Source organism: Odocoileus virginianus, chromosome 3 (genome assembly GCF_023699985.2).
Source record: "Odocoileus virginianus isolate 20LAN1187 ecotype Illinois chromosome 3, Ovbor_1.2, whole genome shotgun sequence".
Taxonomy (NCBI): Eukaryota; Metazoa; Chordata; class Mammalia; order Artiodactyla; family Cervidae; genus Odocoileus; species Odocoileus virginianus.
This window is the reverse complement of record NC_069676.1, coordinates 54,325,033-54,346,139: the sequence shown is the minus strand read 5'-3', so window position 1 is coordinate 54,346,139 and position 21,107 is coordinate 54,325,033. Positions and strand designations below refer to the sequence as shown.

The 21,107-nt window shown below is 42.5% G+C and overlaps 1 protein-coding gene across 10 annotated transcripts in view; it reads left to right on the top strand.

The window, feature by feature from the left end:
* Positions 1-21,107, top strand: part of PPP2R2B (protein phosphatase 2 regulatory subunit Bbeta) — a 512,526-nt gene that overhangs the window by 328,506 nt on the left and 162,913 nt on the right. The window contains exon 1 of one of the 10 annotated variants that reach the window (XM_020888561.2): positions 8,924-8,993. The exons of the other annotated variants lie outside the window; for them this stretch is intronic. Within the exon in view, the coding sequence (XP_020744220.1) occupies positions 8,939-8,993 (55 nt within the window). The 5' untranslated portion in view covers positions 8,924-8,938. Of the gene's footprint in view, positions 1-8,923; positions 8,994-21,107 lie in introns of those variants that run through there. 10 annotated transcript variants of the gene reach the window in all.

Sequence of the window (21,107 nt, the reverse complement as noted above, 5' to 3'; positions counted from 1 at the left end):
GTATGGATGTTAGAGTTGGAGTGTGAAGAAAACTGAGCACTGAAAAATTGATGCTTTTGAACTTTGGTGTTGGAGAAGACTCTTGACTCCCCTTGGACTGCAAGGAGATCCAACCAGTCCATCCTAAAGGAGACCAGTCCTGGATGTTCATTGGAAGGACTGATGCTGAAGCTGAAACTGCAATACTTTGGCCACCTCATGCGAAGAGCTGACTCATTGGAAAAGACCCTGAGGCTGGGAGGGATTGGGGGCAGGAGGATAAGGGGACAACAGAGGATGAGATGGCTGGATGGTGTCACCGACTCGATGGACATGAGTTTGGGTAAACTCCAGGAGTTGGTGATGGGCAAGGAGGCCTGGCGTGCTGGGATTCATGGGGTCTCAAAGAGTTGGACACGACTGAGCGACTGAACTGAACTGAACAAACTAAGAGATTTCTGACCACACTACAGAAAGCATGCATTGGTAATTGATAAAGGAATTCTGCCGAGCACAGAGTTTTCAGGGCAGTGAAACTACTCTGTCTGATACTACTGTGGGGAGACATGTTGTTCTCCACTTTTCCAGACTCACCAAGTGGATCCTAATGTAAACCATTAACTCTGGTTGGTGATGATGTGTCAATGCAGGTTCATCCACTGTAACAATGTACCGTCACTCTAGTGAGGCATGTTGATAATTGAGAAGCCAATGTGAGGGGGATATGGAGTGGCAGGAGAGAGGAGGGAAATCTCTGATCCTTCTGTTCAATTTTCTGTGACCCTAAAACTGTTACAAAACTGCTCAAAAAGATAAAGTCTGTTAAAAACAAAAACGGGAATCAAGTCCTGTTAAACATGAACATCTGTTCTGTGCCAAACTATGGGATAAATTGGGGGGGGGGACACTAAAATAATTAATTTTGCATAAATTGCACATCTTTGGTGAGAAAAATGAGTGCATATCCTTAGTAAACAAGTCTGGGAAGATAGATAGTGAGAATACAATCTCTAAAATGTTTAATGAGGGTTCTGTGAAGATGCTTACAGTAGAATAGAAAGGAGATGGGATGCACCTAATTGGACCTGGAAGGTAAAGTAAGGGAGGCTTCCTGAGGTAGGTGATAACCAAGCGGAGTCTTGTAGGATAAATAGGAATGTTTCAAGCCCACAGAGATAGAGGTGGAGATAAGTCTTTGATAGCATAGAAGAGATGTAATTCTCTTGCTTAGTGGCTGACTAAATATGTTGCAGAGGTGACTTTAAACTCAGTTTTAGTTTTCTGCAGTGGATAATTCCTTTCTCCTGGAGTGTAATGAGATTGGCTTAATTAATGTTTGTAAAGTTTTCCATAGTCTTTGGGTTAAAGGTGAAGTAGAATGGAGACATCTATTACTTATTATCATAGCTTCACCAGCATCTGATCACATAAGGAAAAATCCCTGGAAGGTCATTTCTAAGAAGCAGTATTAATCTGATGGCTCTTAAGCCTTATGTAACTTACTGGAACAATGAAGTAGCAAGGGAAAACAAAATGACATCAACATGGAGATAATAATGAACTTCAATCATAAGCCTTATTGCCTTACTGCAGCTGCTGAGGATGAGACAAGCTGGAAGCGTCTAAACTTAACTCCGCCACTGCCTGGAAGCTTCTAATTAAAAGTTTTCAAATAAAATCAATAAGTTTTGATATAAAGGAGCAGATGGCTTAAGGGAGAGAACTGAAAGACTGCAATAGGAAAGCAGTGGGCTTTCACTCCACTGGAAAAAACATTCCAAGTAGGAGAAAACAGGAACCAAAGTGGATCAAAGTGGATGCTGGAAAGGCAGGATTAGGCCCTGTTCCGTTGTAAATGTAACTGGGAAATTTTAGTTCGTGGCACCACTAAATCCGGCTGTTGCCAGAATCCAGACAGGTGAAACAGGAGCATTATTCTCTGTCTCCCACAAAGGGATGTTTGCCCATTCCCTGGCATGGTTTTGTTCATTCTTCCTTCTTTCATTCAGCACTGGTTTATCGAGCACCTATGAAGTGCTGGTACTTTGCTGGGGAACAAAAAAAAAGACAAGATTTTTTGCCTCTCAAAGAACTAACTTAGTGAAGACCTCATTTGTTGGCCAACTAAATAGAGCAAATGAAAATAGTTAAACATTGCTCAGTACTGTGCAAACATTTGATGTTATTTGACAGTATTGACGATAGTACTGTACTTGTATTTTATGAATTTGATAAAATATTTTCACGTGCATTATAGTTGGGCTTCTCTGGTGACTTAGATGATAAAAAAATCTGCCTGCAATGCAGGAAACCTTGGTTGGATACCTGGGTTGGGAAGATCCCCTGGAGAAAGGAATGGCATTATAGTTAATCCTCCTGACAAATCTCTGAGGTCGATGTTGGCACCTTGGAACCCAAAGGAAACTGAAATTCACAGGATATGGGTTCTTGCCCAGAATCATGAAGCTGGCTAATGACAGAGCCGAGACTTGAACCCAGCTCCTCTGAGACTAGTTGGCATGTACTTTTGCTGCTGTGGGTTAACCTTTGGGACAGTCATTTGGAATTTCAGTCGTGTGACCATTGTAAAGCTCTGATCCAAAGAGAATGCTTGTATGAGCAACTCTCGGCAATGCTAACATCTCAGATGTGTGTATTGAAAGGTGCAGGTGGCCCAGCAGGCAGAAATAGGGCATAAATAGAACACTGATGCGGGCAAAATGAATCCAGGAATAGTATCACTACGTGAGGTCTTTGTCTAGACATGCTGATGCAGTAGGCAATGGGAGCTCCATGTCCTTCCTGGGTCATTTTCATTTGGATATCAGCCTGCCTATGTTTACTCAGGGCATGGAGAGCTTCCCTTGACCTCAGTGCCTTGTGGAAAACGGAAGTCAGGCTCTATGGGTTTCCTTGGCCTTCAGAAGCCAAGGCGAGGTCAAGGCAGTGAGCTCCACTTGGGTGCAGACAAGTCATCGTTGTTTCTGGACCTTCCTTGCCGTTGGGTTCCACAGAGTAGTTTTTAAGTGCCCTGTAACTTGGAATATAAGAGATACACAAATGTTCCTGTTTGCAGATTTCCAAGATCCATATGGTAAATTTGGGACACTGCAAGGGAAGGTCTGTTAATATATGGCCTCTTTGCAAGATATGCATCAATTAGCGATGCTGTCTGTGTTTTCCAGATACCTCTGCATGTCTAAAAGCAATGTCCTGTTCAAGGTCACCTCAGATGGTGTCCCCTTCTCTGCTTCTCCACATCTTACTTCTGAACAGTACTGGCACTTTGGACTTTTCTGCCAGCAGGTGTCTCTTCAGTTATTATGTTCCTGCTCTAGTCACCCCATTCCCCAATCCTCAGCCCCCATGAAAGCCAGTACTCTCTTCAAATATGTGTGTATGGGTGTGCAATAGATATTTACCCATGGTACAGTTATATATGTTAAATTTGTACTGAGTGCCATATATAAAGAATCTCTGTGGAACCATGTTACTGCTCCGCCTCACACCCTTCTGTGGCTTCTCTTTCCATGCAGAACAACCATGACACTTGGCCGTGGCCAGAACACACCCAGCCCATCTCTCTCCTGTGGTCCGTCAGCTCCTTGAACCTGCCCAGCTCCTTCCCCCTTCATGGTTCTCATTTGTCTATTCCCTCCGCTGAGACTGTTTTTCCTCCCATGTTTTGAAACACTGGGTCTCACATTCAAAAATCAAATAATACCTGTTCTCACTCAGTTCCCCATTCATAACCCTTCTACCACTTCATTCACTTTTAATTTTGTTTGGATCTGACTGATCTACCAGAAATGCACGTCTCCTAAGGGACCTTCAGATACACCCTCAGAGCTGGGCACTGTGCCCAGCAGACAGCCTCTTAGTCACACCTGGAATGAGTGAAGGATGTGTCTTGTGACCCACCCACCCTAAAATACTCATTGTCACATACTCATTGTATGTAACAGTAACAGCAGCAACGGTTGCCAAGTGTTGGTGATGTACCAGACACTCTTCTAGCATCCTGTGTGAATTCATCCATGTATTTCTCACGAAAATCTATGATGTTTGTGCCATTAACACCAGCCCCACTTTTCAGATGAGAAAACTGAGAAGTTTTGTGGTTTGAAATATTTAACAAAGAAGCAATTTGCTCAAGACTGTGCACCTAGAAAATGGCAGAGCCAGGATTCAAGCCAAGATTCTGAAGTCCCTGCATTTACCTTCTCACCTTCCTGTCTTCCTGTAGCAGAGATCCACATGTACATTTGAGTTCATTGAAAGAAACTAGAAACATGCTGTGGTGTGGGGAAGTTAACCAGTCTCACACCTGCTACAGTGTACCCTTTCCCAGCCTGGTGAGTCTGGAGTGTGGCATCATTATTTCTTTTTTTTTTTTTTTCATTATTTCTTTAGTGTGTCCCTTTGAAAGGAAAACCAGAGTAATCTCAGCAGATGCTTGGTTTGAAAGAATCATTGTCCCTCATCAGAAAGCATAATTAAGAACCTCTCTGCCCGTTAAATGAGGCAGTGAATGCTAACATATTTTGTAAGAGTCTAAAATGCTCTATAAATGTTAGTTATTGTTATTCCCCAGCTCCATGGGACAGCGGTTTATGTTGCAGAAATGTGGGTTCAGAATCCTTCAGAAGTAGTAAATCTACCCAGTAGTCAAGGAAAGGAAATGCCTCTGGTTTATTCCCTTCCATCATCCCGAAAACAGAAATTCATTCTTCTCCTGTGTTTCCAAAATCCAGGGTCAGAGATATGCAAATTTAAACATGCAGGCTGCTTCTAAATGATACATGAAAGGGATTTTTGAAATGAATGTGCTGTGATTGAATTTCTGGTCAGTCACCCAGAAGGCATTTTGCACTAAGCTCTGGACCCAATTCCGCTGAAAATGCATGAAACTTTGGTGCCTGCAGCCAGTCTAGCCCCAGACGGAGATCAGGGTCCTTGCCACAGAACTTCCATTAAACGATGCAGACCCCCAGGCTCAAAGTTGAAAAACAAATCAGCACAAGCCTAAAAGAAATCCAAGGCAAAGTTACTTTAAAAATACCTTTTCCATAACCTTAGCCTGACGACGTAAACTCTTTGATTTCAAGCTGCTTGATAACAACAGTGTGCATTAATATATAGCTTAGTTTTTTCAATAGAGGTGACTTTGTCAGTTTCAAAAGAATTTGGCTATTCTTTGGGAGTAAGAATATTGTGAATACCAATAGATAAGAAACATGGATAAAAAGAATCACTTATTGTGTGTGACTTAGACTGAGGTGATTTATAAAAGTAACTGACAGGAGTTGGCTTTCTTAAGTATGGTTGGAGAGCTCTGCTAATCACCTTGTTTATTATTAAACAAGTTTGCTAAGCAACCTTCTTTCTTGGAGATGATCAAAGGTAAGCTTCAGCCTAATATGACTTACCATGAAATTCTCAAGTAGTGGAATTTTAAATTACATTTCCTTCCTTTAACTGTTTTTGAAAAGTATGCCAGTAATACATGTATAGGGTCTTGTGCAGCAAAAATAGAGAAGGTGAAGCTAATTTCACCTTAACTCTCCCAATCCCACTCTTCAGGGTATTATGACCACTTTGGTGCATATCCTTCCAGACCTTTCTCTATACATTTGTCTCTATGTATTAAATTTTTTAAATTCATGTTTATGTAGATGGTATACTAGTTATTGATTGCTGTCATGACACTCAGTGGTTTGAAATAACATACCTTTCATAGCGAAAACCTTTAGTATTCTAAGAGTGAGGAATGCAGGATGTCTGTACTGGGGGTGGGAGGAGTTCACTTATGATCTCGCATGAAGTTGTAGTCAGGACATACGCCAGGACTGCAGTCATCTGAAGGCTGGGCTGGAGCTGGAGGATTGGCTTCCCTGCTGGCTCACTCCTGGCTCTTGGCTGGAGGCCTCTGTCCCTCGTTGGCTGCTGGCTGAAGACTGCCACCTGGGCATACCGCAGGGCTTCTTTAGTGTTCTTATAAGAGGGTAGCTGGCTTCCTCTAGAGCAAGTGATGAGAGAGAGAGCAGAAGATATCAAAGAGGAAACCACGATGCCTTTTTCTGAACTAGCCTTGAAAGTGACACATGGTCATTTCTGCCATGTTCTATTCATTAGAAATGAGTCACTGTGTCTGGCCCACATGCGAGGGGAGGTCAATCAGGCTCCACTTGCTACAAGAAGAGAATCAAATGTTAATAGTCTCGACGTGTTTTAAAACCACCGCATGTGTCGCACAGCACATAGGACTCTCTAGTTTGCTTTTGTTATTCAGTAATCTGTTTTATGATGGACAAATTATTTTATGTGCTATTTTGTTATATGTATTGGCTTATTCTTTTAACTGCTGCATACTATTCCCTTCTTTATTGAATCATTCTCCTCTTGCTAGATACACCTTGAATTTGATCTCAGATTTTCGTAGAAAACACAGCAGTGGGGGTGCTTGCTGATGCCTCTTTAGCACATGTGCCAGGATTTCTCTAGTAAAAGTGCATTGAAGTGGAATTGCTGAGTTGAAGGACTTTATCATAACAGTTAGTGTCAAATTGCCCTCCAAAGTGGCTATTCTTATTTTCAACCATTTGTTCATCTGCCCACCAGATGCTTGGGAGGACTTGTGGTAGAACTAACGTTATCAGGTAAAATACCTTAGGGGATTTGGAGATAATTTTGACCCTTTTCAAGTCTAGACTTGTGAGGGGCATGAGAATTATCCCTTTTGATACCCACTTTGCTCATGATTACAGCTTTTCTGCTTCAACTCTGCTTGATATAAGCAAAAATCCCGGCACCCATACCTCAGGGGACAGGGAAACTTAACCGTTGTTTACAAAGTGCTCAGAGGTTTTCAGGTACAAGGTGCCCCTGGAGAGCCTGGTTGATTAGTGTTCATTCAAAACCACTTCCTGTATTCTGGTAGCAGCTGAGAAATCACATGCACCAATCTAGCTTGTAGATTTGAATGCAAAGGAAATGCCGTTTCAGTAGCAACTATTCCTGGACTCTGGCTGTGCTTTCCTATTGCAAGTTACTGATGCATAAAATCACTGAATCTTCTGGGCCCTCCCACCATATAACTTATCCTTACTTTAAAGTCAACAACCACACTGACTTCCTACCATTCAAATTGTCCAGTGTCCTTGGCTGGCAAGAATCATTAATAGCAGCTACCAACCATTTGACAGCTTAACTTCACAAAAGGGCTTGGCCTGATTGATTTCTGTTTATTTACTGTGCCGTCCCTCATTAGAATGGTTGGCCTGATCCAAAATAGTGTGCCATTGAGATAACCATCATTCACTCATTCAACATATATTTATTAAACCCCTTCTGTGTGTAAGGTACTGTGTTGTTTGATGTTTATATGTGGGAAGAGTAAGAATGTGATTGATCCCCTCAAGAGTTTGAAATCTAATGATAATTATTATTAGTTGTTTAGTGTTTCTTGTGTATCAGGCACTGTGCTAAGCACTTCATAAACAGCAATACCTTCCACCCTCAGCAGTCCTGTTGAAGTAGGTAGTGGTTGTTCAGTTGCTCAGTCATGTCCGACTCTTTGCCACCCCATAGATTGCAGCATGGCAGGCTTCCCTGTCCATCACCAACTACCAGAGCTTACTCAAACTCATGTCCATTGAGTTGATGATGCCATCCAACTGTCTCATCCTCTGCCGTCCCCTTCTCCTCCTGCCTTCAATCTTTCCTAGCATCAGTGTCATTTCCAGTGAGTCAGTTCTTCGCATCAGGTGGCCAGAATGCTAGAATTACAGCTTCAGCATCAGTCCTTCCAATGAGGATTCAGGGTTGATTTCCTTTAGGATTGACTGGTTTGATCTCCTTGCTGTAGGTTTAAGTAGGTGTTGTTGCCATTTTGCAGATATGTCATGATAAATGCAGAACCCTAGTTTTGTCATGAACCAGCTGCTCATCTTTATCTGTGTTCCTAACCCAGCTGAGCCCCAGTGCCTGAGAAGACTGGAGCAGTTCAGCTTTGCCAAAATGTTTACTCTCACAAGAAGCACCTTGGAAACCGGGATCTACAATCTCAACGTATACCCTGCTCAGAGATCCCTGAGGCCTGCGGGGATTTCTCCTGTGGATCTCAGCTCAGAGCTGCTTGCCCTGTGCTTCCCTGACAAGGATGGATCCCCAGATCCCATGCTGTCAGAGCTCTGGGAACCTTCCCTTCTGCATTCTTAGCACAGGGGAAGCCCATGTGTGTAGGAGTATTTACTGCCCTGCCAGGGTGCTGTAAGCTCCGTGGGGGTGCACATTGTACTTTTTGTGCTCACTTCTGCTTTCTCAGACTCTTGCACAGAGTTTGGACCAAATAATCAATATTATTTCATTGATTAACTGATTGCTTTATTCAAGGTTCTGAAAAGAAGCACGCTAAGGAAACTGCAGCCTGTTTAACTTGCTCACACCATCCAAGCCTCTTTCAATGAATATTTATCAACCTTGTCCCATTATCTAGGCTCTGAATTGGGTACTGAGGATGTAGCAATAAGCCAGGTAGACATGGTCCTTATTCTCTTGAGGTTTGCATTGCAGTCAGGAAATCCAGATGATCAATTGTTGAAATAAAAGGAGAATAAAAAGAGAATTTCAGATATTTGGTTAGTCCTGAGAAAAAAATTAAACCAAGAACTCTCAACCAAATCAGGGGTGGTCAGGAAAGATGCTTCTAAAAGGGGACATTGGCCTGAGGTGGAAATCATGATGAGGAGCCAGCCTTGTGAAGCTGTAGGCACAGAATGTTCCCTGTGTCAGCATATGTACTTGCTCAGGACAAAACCCTGAGTGTCATCCTTGACTCCTTCCCCTTGCACACCTGTCTCTTCAATCTCCAGAGCGTTTCAGATTGGCCCGCTTCTCCCTGCCCTCATCGCTACTGCACTGGTCCAAGCCGCCTCCCTCTCGCACCTGGACTGTTGTGATGACCTGGCAACAGGATTATCTGTCTCCATGTCTCTACCTCCTGTCTGCTCTCTGTAAGTCAGATCACGTCACTACCTCGCTCCTGTCCTTCAAAGCCTTCTCCTTACATTGAGGGCCTGTGGGAACCATGCCCTCAGAATCTCACGGATGGGGCCTCCCCTCCAGCCTCAGTTCCCTACCACCCTCGCACTCCACACGCTCTGCCCTCCACGCTGCTCCCCAAGTGGACCAGAAATGTTCCCACTAGGGCTTGTATACTTTGGTTTCTTATTGCTGGGAAACTCGCCTCTGTTCTTCTGTTGTCTGCTCCATCGATTCCTTCAAGTTCTGTTCAAATATTATCCAGAAGCCTTCCCAACTTCCCTACTGAAAATGGTAACATTATTTCCTATACCTTAATGTTGTCTAATTTTTCTAATGTTGTCTAAATTGTCTAACTCCTCACATCAACCACATGTTATATGTCTGTCTCTCCTACTGGAATGTAAAGCCAGTGAGGGTGGGAACCGAGTCAGCTTTATTCACTGTTGTGTTACCAGTACCTGGAATTGTGGTCCTAAATCACCATTTCTTGGATGGATGGATATAGATAGATGGATGAATGAATGGACGAGTGGGTAGGTGATTGGGCGGATGGATGACAAAACACAAGAACCTGAATCTTTATATTGGAAAAGCAGAAAACAGGCAGAAATAGGGAGACAGAGAGGAGGCTGTAGAAGCAGGCTGAGGTCAGATTATACCCCTGTAAGCGATTTTAAGAAATTCAGAATTACCCTAAGAGGCTGGAGAAACTGTCACCTCTAGAAAGCTTTTGCTTTGTAATTCCTCTAAGAAGTGACATGACATTTGGAGAATCCTTGAATTATATGACCTCTTCTGTATTACTTTCTTTGATACCCAGAAACAAAGCTTTGCCCTATGCTTTGATCCTCTCAATGTTTGCTAGAGATACTATGGATTAAATAGCACATATTGAATTAGCTACTTTGAGTTACTGTATAAATTTACTTCCCTGGGAAGTCATCTCTGACCTCCCAAAACAGAATTAAGTAACGGTCCTGCCATTTGCCACTACAGCTCCCACTGGTACCAGAGCATGCGGTACTGCTCTGTGCTGTTTCTCTCTTACTTCCACTGAAGTGTAAGCTTCTTGAGGCTGGAGAGGTTCTCTTGTTGGCTCCTTCAGCCCAGAAATGACAGGGAGTTGGCTGGTATCTGGATCCAGTCCATCAAGGTGTGTGTTTTACCTGTTTCATTTTATGTTATGATAGCTGCCAACATTTTAGATTTTTAAAAAATTGATTTCTGGCTTCCGTTGAAATTTTATAAGATGTGAAAATGCTGTGTCCGTGGTCTCAACAACTAGAGAAGTTAAGTAGCAGCTAGCCTGTTCCTAGGCAGCATGCTTTCTCCCCCAAGCCACAGTCCCCACCACTCGCTATTACTTCTCATGCTGAGGGTGAGAGCATCTTGTCATTTAGCAGATGATTTTTTGTTTTGTTGTAGTCAAGAAATATAATTCCGTGTTCAGTTTGCCATCAAAGAAGGCTACATGTTGTTAAACATGGTACTTAAAGCCCCTTTTGGAAAGTTAAGTTTATGATACTGGTCCCAAAATAAACAAGTATTGTTATTTGATGTTTAAAAGCATAGGCCTTCCCTGACCACTTGACATAGAAAAGGTATTAATTTTCTCCAAATTGGTATACAGACTCAATATAATTCCTAATAAAATCCCACCAAGATTTTTTGTAGACATAGACAAGATTATTCCAAAATTTATATGAAAAGTCAAAGGAACCATAATAGCAAAAATAATTTTTAAACAAATAATAAAATTTATCTGTTTAATAGTAATGAAGACCATATAGTAGTAACAGAGGGATAGATTTACAGATCTGTGGAACATAATAAAGACTCCAGAAACAGACCCATGCAAATATGCCCAACTGATTTTTGACTTGTAGTTTAATGAAGGAAAGAAAGTCTTTTCTTCACATGGTGCTGGAGCAACTGCATCTATAGACAAAACATGAACTTCAATCTAAGTCTCACATTGTACACAAAAATTAACTCTAAATGGATCGAAGTCTTAAGTGTTATATACTTTATGAACTTAAAGTTATAAACTTTTTAGAGAAAAAAAAAAGCAACAGAAAATCTTTAGGATCTAGGTTAGGTAAAAAGGTCTTACACTTGACACAAAACATGATCCATAAAAGGAAAATTAGATAAGTTGAACTTCATCACAGGTAAAAAACATTTGCTCTGCGGAAGAAAAAAAAAAAAAAAACCTTGTTAAGAAGGTGAAATGTCAGGCTAAAGCCTGGGACAAAGTATTTACCAACTATCAATACATAGCAGACAAAAAACAGTTTTTAAAGTATATAAAGAGCCCTCAAAATTCACCATAAAAAAGATGATAATCCTAGAAAGCAGGCAAAAATAGTGAAGAGACGTTTCACCAAAGAGGATATTTAGATGGCAAATAAACACTTCAAAAAAGTGTTCAGTATCACTGAGGAAATGCTAATTAATACTGCACAATAAGGTATTACTATGTATCTATCACAGTGGTTAAAATAAAAAGTTGTGACAACACCAAATGCTGGTGAAGATGTAGAAAAACTTGATCAGTCATATATTATTGGTGGGAAAGTAAAATAGTATACCCACTCTGCTAAACCATTTTGCAGTTTCTTTAAAAACTAAACATAATCCAGAAACTGCACTCCTTGACATTTATCTTAGAAAAATAAAAATTGACGTTCACACAAGAAGCTGCACACCAACCTATACACCGTGTTTATAGCAGCATTCCTCATAGTTGCCCCCAAACTGAAAACAGCCTGGGTGTCCTTTAGTGGTTGAGTGGTTGTATACACTGTGTTGTTGTTGTTGTTCAGTCGCCAAGTCATGTGTGACTCTTTGCAACCACACGTAAATTGAAAGAAATCATATTTTATTTCATCTTAAGTTGAGTTACTTGTAATGACAAATGTGCCCCCGTTGGACGCAACACAGCTTCTCCAACTCTGAAATCACCCTGGACACTGCCAGCTTCACTTTCTGCTTTACCTTGTTTTTGACACAGTACTTGTTTTGATTACATTAACAGCCAAAATCCAACTTTGCAAAGATACTGTGTTATTAAAGTAAATAAACCACACACTAATGCTAAAACGTGAGTTCCCTTGTGCTAGTTCTCACAGATCCAATAGATGTTGACTGTTGCTGTTTTTCTCTCAAAACTTAAAACATCCTCCAGCACACGTGTGAGTTTGCTGAAATACCATGGGGCACTTGACACAAACTGGGAGCTGCTGGTATAATGGTTTACTTTGGCCTCTTTCAAAGCAGAATGGAGTAGACCCAAACCAATTGCTTCTTTCCTGGGACCTTCCCATTTGGAATGAGCTCCTGGACATACCTATGTCCCCAAGATGATCTCATAGTCAAACCACCCCCCTTTAGGGAGCAAGCATCATTTTCTGTGACTCAGCCAAGGCAGAGAAGATGTTTAGGAATGGATGCTGAGGCTCATTCCAAAGATAGTATGCAATTTGGGAAACTCCTCTTTTCCCAAAATTAAGTTCCACAATAAGCACCTAGAAGGTGACAAACACAGTCCTAGTTACTAGGGTCACAAAAGTGAGTTAGGCCTTGTCCCCAAGCCCTAGAGTAATGGTTCTTCAACAAGATGACAGACAGCATGTTATGGAAAAGCTTAAGCCCAGACTACCAACTTGTCAGTTGGGCCTTCCTGAGCCTTAGTTTCCATGTCTGTAAAACAGGAGTTAAAATATCTGCATAGCACATTTTATCTCACAGGATCTAATGAGATAAATGTTTGGAAACTCAGAATCTGATGGCCAACATACAGCAAACATCTATTAATATATTTGCCATCTTTTTATTAATAATCACTAATTGCCAACCAAGGTGACTTTGTCCAGGGGTGAAAGAGAATCCAAAGAACAAGATGTATTTCTCATGCTTCTCGGAAGAGATGGGCATATCAGGAGATGGGGGAAAGGAAGGAAATCCCTGAAGGTTTTGTAATGTCAGTGAGAAGCTGAGGAGCAGAGTTACACTGGCCTGGAAGCTTCAGTCTCCTCTCCCTTCTGTAGGCAGAAAATAAGTGCTTGAGAGCTAAATTGATCTGTTCATCCCCTGTTCCTTTTTATTTATTTTTTTTAAATACATCCCTTAAAAGTGATGAACTTTCTTCCCCCTGCTTCTGGCTGTTACTCAGGGACTGTTTTACCCAGCATCTGCCACATATGACATTTTTTTCCCCTCCTAGCCCAAAAACCATTTCAAAGTCAGACTTAATATTTCTTCACAGATGTTATGTCATCCTAGGCACCAATGATCAATGTTGCACAGTTGAGGTGGATCTGGTAGGGATCTCTCTCTAAGAAAGTGAGATAATGTGGGAGACCATAAAGCAGCTGTTAATTTCCCTCTCAAAGTGAGGAGGATTATGCTCAGTGGTGGAAAGCCGTTCTCTGGGTCCCCAGCCTAATTGTCTCGATTAGCACACTGCACGGCCATCACAGGTGTAGCACATAATAGCTCTAGAAGGTTTTCATAGCCAGGCCAATTAAAATCTGTCATAGCGCCAGGAGCTAACAGTGTGTGCACCGTAATGCCAAAAGTCAAAATGAGTTCTCTAAATAATAATTGCTTGTGTTTGGGGGACAGTTTATGGTTTTCAGCACATTTACACTTCCTCGATCTCATGTGCTCCTCTTGCAGAGGTCAAGCAGTTTAGGTGAGGAAACCAAAGTTGAGAGAGATTTAGTGATTATAGGTTTATTATTTATTGCTATTATAGATTTAGTGATTATAGGTTTATTATTTATTGCTATCATAGATTTAGTGATATAGTGATTATATTAATATTATTTTAGGACCCCAGTCATTGTACCAAATTGCTCTCGATATTAAGTCCTTCAAGAATTTCCTCTAGTCCATATGGCAGTAACTAACATCCATATTTACTTAACAGCTCACAAAATGCTATTGTATTTATGTTTTTGTTCAGTTCAGTCGTTCAGTCGTGTCTGCCTCTTTGCGACCACATGAATCACAGCATGCCAGGCCTCCCTGTCCATCACAAACTCCCAGAGTTTACACAAACTCATGCCCATCGAGTCGGTGATGCCATCCAGCCATCTCATCCTCTGTCGTCCCCTTCTCCTCCTGCCTTCAATCTTTCCCAGCACCAGGGTCTTTTCCAATGAGTCAACTCTTCGCGTGAGGTGGCCAAAGTATTGGAGTTTCAGCTTCAGCACCAGTCCTTCCAATGAACACCTAGGACTTATCTCCTTTAGGATGGACTGGTTGGATCTCCTTGCAGTCCAAGGGACTCTCAAGAGTCTTCTCCAACACCACAGTTCAAAAGCATCAATTTTTCGGTACTCAGCTTTCTTCACAGTCCAACTCTCACATCCATACATGACCACTGGCAAAACCATAGCCTTGACCAGATGGACCTTTGTTGGCAAAGTAATGTCTCTGCTTTTTAATATGCTATCTAGGTTGGTCATAACTTTCCTTCCAAGGAGTAAGCATCTTTTAATTTCATGGCTGCAGTCACCATCTGCAGTGATTTTGGAGCCCAGAAAAATAAAGTCTGACACTATTTCCACTGTCTCCCCATCTATTTCCCATGAGGTGATGGGGCCAGATGCCATGATCTTAGTTTTCTTAATGTTGAGCTTTAAGCCAACTTTTTCACTCTCCTCTTTCACTTTCATCAAGAGGCTTTTTTAGTTCTTCTTCACTTTTTGCCATAAGGGTGGTGTCATCTGCATATCTGACATTATTGATATTTCTCCAGGCAATCTTGATTCCAGCTTATGCTTCTTCCAGCCCAGTGTTTCTCATGATGTACTCTGCATATAAATTAAATAAGCAGGGTGACAATATACACCCTTGATGCACTCCTTTTGCTATTTGGAACCAGTCTGTTGTTCCATGTCCAGTTCTAACTGTTGCTTCCTGACCTGCATACAGGTTTCTCAAGTTTTTGTTAGGTCTTCCATAATATACTGGCAACCCACTCAGTATTCTTGCCTGGAGAATCCCAAGGACAGAGGAACCTGGCGGGCTACAGTCCTTAGGGTTGCAAAGCATCGGACATGACTGAGCATGCACCATAATCTAGCACTGCAAATCAGTCTTCATTATCCCATTTTTATGTACAGAACTCAAAACCTTAGGATATTTGTTGAAATTCTGCCTGTTATTTTAAGAAAAAATTTTATTTTACTAAAGTATAATCGCTTCACACTATTGTGTTGGTCCCTGGTGTCCAACAATGTGAATCAGCTATAAGTATACATATATCCCCTCACTCTTGAACCTCCTTTCCACCCCCCACCCCATCCCACCCAGGTCATCACAGCACCAAGCTGAGCTCTCTGTGCTATATAGCAGCTTCCCACTAGATATCTGTTTCACACATGGCAGTGTATATATGTCAGTGGTATATCTCATTTTAGGGTCAAGGAAGCTGGGGTTTTAGTGAAGTTATATCACTTAAGGGTAGACAGTTGCCAAGTGGTAGGACTAGGATAAGAACCCAGGCCTGCTGATTCTGACCCAGCATTCTCTGCTGCTTCCCTGCATGCCCCCCTCTCTTGAGAGGTTCATTTTAGTCTTGGGATCCACTAAGAAAGTGCACTGACACGCTATGAAAACACAGGTGTCTCCTGTTGAAAGACTGAAGGGCTTTGGGGCCGTGATTTGTTTTCCTAGTGATTTAGGAATGGGTAGTTTATATTTTAAACTGAGCATAAACTTGACCCCTGGTCTCTTAACCACCTGATCTCTGTGGTGCTGAGCGTGTTTGGTGAAGGGACTTGTGTTGGTTTACTGGCCACCCAAGGCCGGTGGTGCATTTTAAGGGCCCAAGGGGCTGTGAATATGCATGAAGGCAGGATAAATGTCTTCACAGACACAGCAGGCTCAGAAGTTGAAAGACCGCCTGCCTAAGGGAAAAATGAGCTCTAAGCTGTTCTCCATCAGAACCCCCCAAAATCTCTTGCAGTGAAATGTTTTGTTCTTTGTTTCTTAGAGATGGGAAATGAGGAGGAGCCCCTTCTGGGCACTCCTGATGATTTTTTAGGTTAGGCCTGAGCCCCTGAGGACAAATGGTTGCCTGGCTAGTGTCCCAGGACTGATGAACCACAGGGTGGTTCCCTGTTGACACGTGTGAGGGTAGGAATGGAATTTCACTTTTCTCACTGCTGGAAGGGCAGTGCCTTCCACCCATTGTTCGCTCTGAAAGCTCTCTTCAGTCCCAGCCTGTGAGTTCTCCCTGGAGGAAGGCAGAGAACAAATTCTGCAGTCCCTATGGTGTATTGAAGTCTAAGGGCCAGGTTCCTTTCCCCTGCAGAGCCAAAAATGATGATTTCCTCAAGAGCAAATGGTTTCCCTTGCCTCTTTGGCTGCAGTATATCTGCGTCTGCTCTGCCATTCCATCCCAAAATCTGGGGTGCAGCTCAAGGAGCCAAGTTGACAACATCTCAACACAAATAGCTTTTCTTATATTTGAAAGAAAGAATTGGAATTGGAGGTGGGAGAAAATGTAGGAACAGCCTACATTTTTTCCATATTTTTAAATATGATTTAAAAAAGAACAGGTATCTATTTATGTAAATACATATTTATTTATAGATGAATCTGTATAACCGTATATACATTTAACTTTTTTTGCCGCTTTTATAAAGATGTTTCAGAGCATGGTACGAATAAATCTACACTTGACTTAGCTTAATGCAGTGACATTGATTTCTGCCTGCTAACCCATGATTCTGTCTCAGTGGGGGAGGATCAATAAGACTAGGGAGGCCAACTTCTGCGTGTCATCAGTGTTGGCTTTAATCTTTGCAGTCCTGGCTACAGACCACTCAATCTGGAGGCATACTGATTGGCAGTGATATTTTCTCGATGATTTCGTGATCATATTTCAGGCGTGTTTTAGTTTCTGACTCGGCGTATGGTTCCTCTTCCTTTGGGCTTTATAGTTTGGTACGTGTTTTCTCCCTTATACTGCAAAAGATCTGTTGGAGGAAAGCTTGGGAAAAATTGATTTCACAAAGAAGAATTGAGATAATTTTTAAACAGAATCAGAAAAGGGAAAAAAAATGAAAATATAGTGTCTTAATGCTTAAGGGATTAAAATTGGAATAGATTTGAGGGAGGAGGCACTGCATCCAGTAAAAATGCCGTCAGAGTCACTGGGCTTAATGCTAATTCCCTCTCATTAAGCATAAAGGAGCTACCTTATATTTTCTTTCTCTTGAAAAGGGCATCTCACATGTGTCACATTCAGGGAGAGTTCTAAATGTGACCTGCTAGTAACCTTATATGACAGTTGACAGATTTTCAACAAAGTCGCATATGTACCGAATGTGTAGATCCTGTATCATTTCCCAAGTCCTTTCAGTCCAGCATTCATTGAAAACCCTAGTAGGATGGACAGTTTGTGGTTTTGAAAAAAAATGGGGAAGAAAAACAATTCTTTCCCTACCCATGCAGCCATTCATTCCCTACCAATTAATAATTCACACCCATCTTGCAAGCCTAATACTGTTGCTGAAGAGTGTTAAGAGATAAACAGAATGCTAAGCATAGAACCTGGTTTGTGTATTGCTGTTTTAGTTTCCTAGAGCTGCTCTAACAAAGTACCATGAATTGAGTGCCTTAAACAACAGAAACGTATTGTCTCCCAGTTCTGGAGGCTGCTGCTGCTGCTGCTATGTCACTTCAGTTGTGTTCGACTCTGTGCGACCCCGTAGACGGCAGCCCACCAGGCTCCCCCATCCCTGGGATTCTCCAGGCAAGAGTACTGGAGTGGGGTGCTATTGCCTTCTCCGGTTCTGGAGGCTAGAAGTCTGAAATCAAGGATCAGTAAGGTTGGTTCCCTCAAAGTCTGGGATGGAGAAACTGCTCCATGCCTTTTTCCTAGATTCTGGTGGTTCACTGGCAATCTTTGGTGTCCTTTGACCTACAGATGGATCACCCTGATCTCTGTCATCATGTTCATATGACTTTCTGTGTGTGGGTATGTCTCTGTATCCCAATTTCTCCTTTTTATAAGGACACCAGTCATCTTGGATTAAGGTCCCCCATGACTTCGTCTTAACTAATTACATCTTCAGTGACCCTATTTCCAAATAAAGTCACATTCTGAGATATTGGAGGGGGTGGGGTGGACGGGGGCAGGACTTCAGCATAAATTTTGTTGTTGTTCAGTCACCCAATTGTCTCCAGCTTTGTGACCCCCATGGACTGCAGCACGCCAGGCCTTCCTGTCCCTCACCATCTCCCTGAGTTTGCCCAGGTTCATGTTCATTGCATTGGTGACGCTGTCCAGCCATCTCATCATCTGATGCCCTCTTCTTTCCACAGTCTTTCCCAGCATCAGAGACTTTGCCAGTGAGTCATCTGTTCCCATCAGATGACCAGAATACTGGAGCTTCAGCATCATTCCTTCCAGTGCATATTCAGGGTTGATCTCCCTTAATATTGACTGGTTTGATCTTCTTTCTCTCCAAGGGACTTTCAGGAGCCTTCTCCAGCACCACAGTTTGAAGGCATCAATTCTTTGTCATTTTGTCTTCTTTACGGTCCAGCTCTCACAGCGATACGTGACCACTGGGAATTTTAGGGTGATGTGATTCAACCCATGTGCTTCCTGGTGGCTCAGTGGTAAAGAACCTGCCTGCCAATGCAGGAGATGTGGTTTTGATCCCTGGGTTGGGAAGATCCCCTGCAGAAGGAAGTGGCCACCCACTCCAATATCCTTGCATGGGAAATCACATGGACAGAGGAGCCTGGAGGGCTGTAGCCCATGAGGTCGCAGAAGAGTTGGACAGAACTGAAAGACTAAACAACAAATTCGACCCATAACAGTCACTGTTATTTAGTACTATGTTTTAATTATGGTGTGCTCAGTCACTCACTTGTGTCCAACTCTTTGTGGCCCAATGGACTATAGCCTGCCAGGCTTCTTTGTCCATGGGATATTTCAGGCAACAGTACTGGAGTACTTTGTCTGTGGGACTTTTCAGGCAACCCAGAGTAGGGTTGCCATTTCCTTCTCCGGAGGATCCTCCTGACCCAGGGGTTGGACCTGCGTCTTGCATCTCTTGCATTGGCAGGCTGATTTCTTAACCACTAGTACTACCTGGGATAGGTTTTCTTGATTTTTTTTCTTTGTTATGATCTATCCTATTTATACTACATATTCAAATCTGCAAAGAACAAAATGAAGAAATTAGGATATTGTTGCGTAGTGTGTGAGAATCTTCAAGCAGCAGTGGCTGAAAAGTTAGAGAAGATATCCAGGACATCAGAGTATTCATGGTCCTAGTAGAGGGATCCAGGAGAGTCTGCAAGCCCAGTCCAGCAAGGCAGCAAAGCAAGCCATTCATTGCTCCCAAAGCCATCCAATGTTGGCAGTCTCCAGCCTTAAGATCCTGGTATCCTCTCACAGTAAGCAGACAGGCAGAAGCCTGCCCAACCTCAACAGATGGTGTGGAGTCCCTTGTGCCACTGGCATCATGCATCCTTTAGATTTATTAAAACACTCTCAAAAAAAAAAAGGGCGGGGGGAATACGCTTTGGGGCCATAAAGTCCCAAATCTAGCAATTTCCTGCTGTATCACAGCAAAGTACCTTTCCCCCGGCCCTGCCCCTCTGGCTGTTGTTGAGATGGTTAACCAGTAATTCCTGAAAACAGTTCTCTTCTGACACATGCACAGCATTTTCCTTTGTAAGAACGTTAAGGCTTGATGCCTCCAGAGCCCATTACATAGACAGATTGGCCCCTGAGATAATTACAAGAAGATAGTCTAATGGGCTCGATTAAGGCAATCCCATTACCTACCTGAAGAATCACCAGTGAGGTGCAAACCCAGAGGAAGTCTCCCCACCACAAAAAATATAGTTACTTTCTTACCTAGAAACAGAAAGAGCATTCAGTCTGCCTGTTTATATTTGGAAACTAGGTTGCTATCGATCTGGCAAGCAGGATTGTGGAAGGAGAATATTTTTACTCCATTCTGTTTCAGAAGAATTTAGGATGACATGCAAGGGTGGATCAAATATGACATGACTGAATAAATGAAAAATTAGGTGACCTAAAATCGTGGTCTCAGCGTTGGAAGCCAACTCTCCAGGGAAGGCAGCCTTGCCAGCTCTAGAAATGGTTGATGGATGGCTACCCAGCCCTTCCTGACCTAACACGACCCTCAGAGCCCTGAGGGTGACTCACCTCCACCTGAGATAGGCAGTCCCTGGCCTTGATATGACCCCCAGCTGCTGACTCCAAGCCAGCCTCGAGACAGGCGAGAGAGTGAAACCTGCATGGCTGTCTAAAAGGGAGCAGGCCGTCTTCTGGGATATCATGCCTGGTTTCACCCCACACTCCCCAGATGAGGGGATTGCTGTGGATATAATACCAGACTGTCAGCTTATAATTTACATGGGCTCCCTTCCCCTGCCACCCCCATCTCCAACTTCAGATTATATTAATAAGTACATTTTTTAAAAATGTATATGGAAAATGTTTCAAAAGGTGAAAGAAAAAACCATTAAATCACTAAATGAAAGTTAAGAGGGAGTATTATGCTCATCTCTGTCCCATACCCTCTTCATGTCTGGGACACACATATTAATACATGGAGAAGAAAGGTCACCTGCTAGTTTGGAAACTTCCTTCCTGAGTGCCTCTTCTTCATCAACCAGGTGTTTTCAAAACCCCCGTGGTGAGCATAGGACTTACCTGAGGAGTTTTGTAAATTGCAAATTCCCAGGCCCTATTCCTAAAGAGTCTGATCAGTAGAACTGGAGCCAGGCCTGAGAGTCTGCATTTTAATGTATTCTTCTAGTGGTTATGAGCTTCATGGCCAAGGAAACATAATTTGAGATGTGCTGTGCTCTCCTACAGCCTTCCCTGGTAGCTCAGCTGGTAAAGAATCTGTCTACAATGCGGCAGACCTGGGTTCGATTCCTGGGTCAGGAAGATCCCCTGGAGAAGGGACAGGCTACCCACTCCAGTATTCTGGTCTAGAGAATTCCATGGACTGCATGACTGACCGACTTTCACTTACATGCTCTCCTGTGGTTTTCTGTCTTTTAAAGCA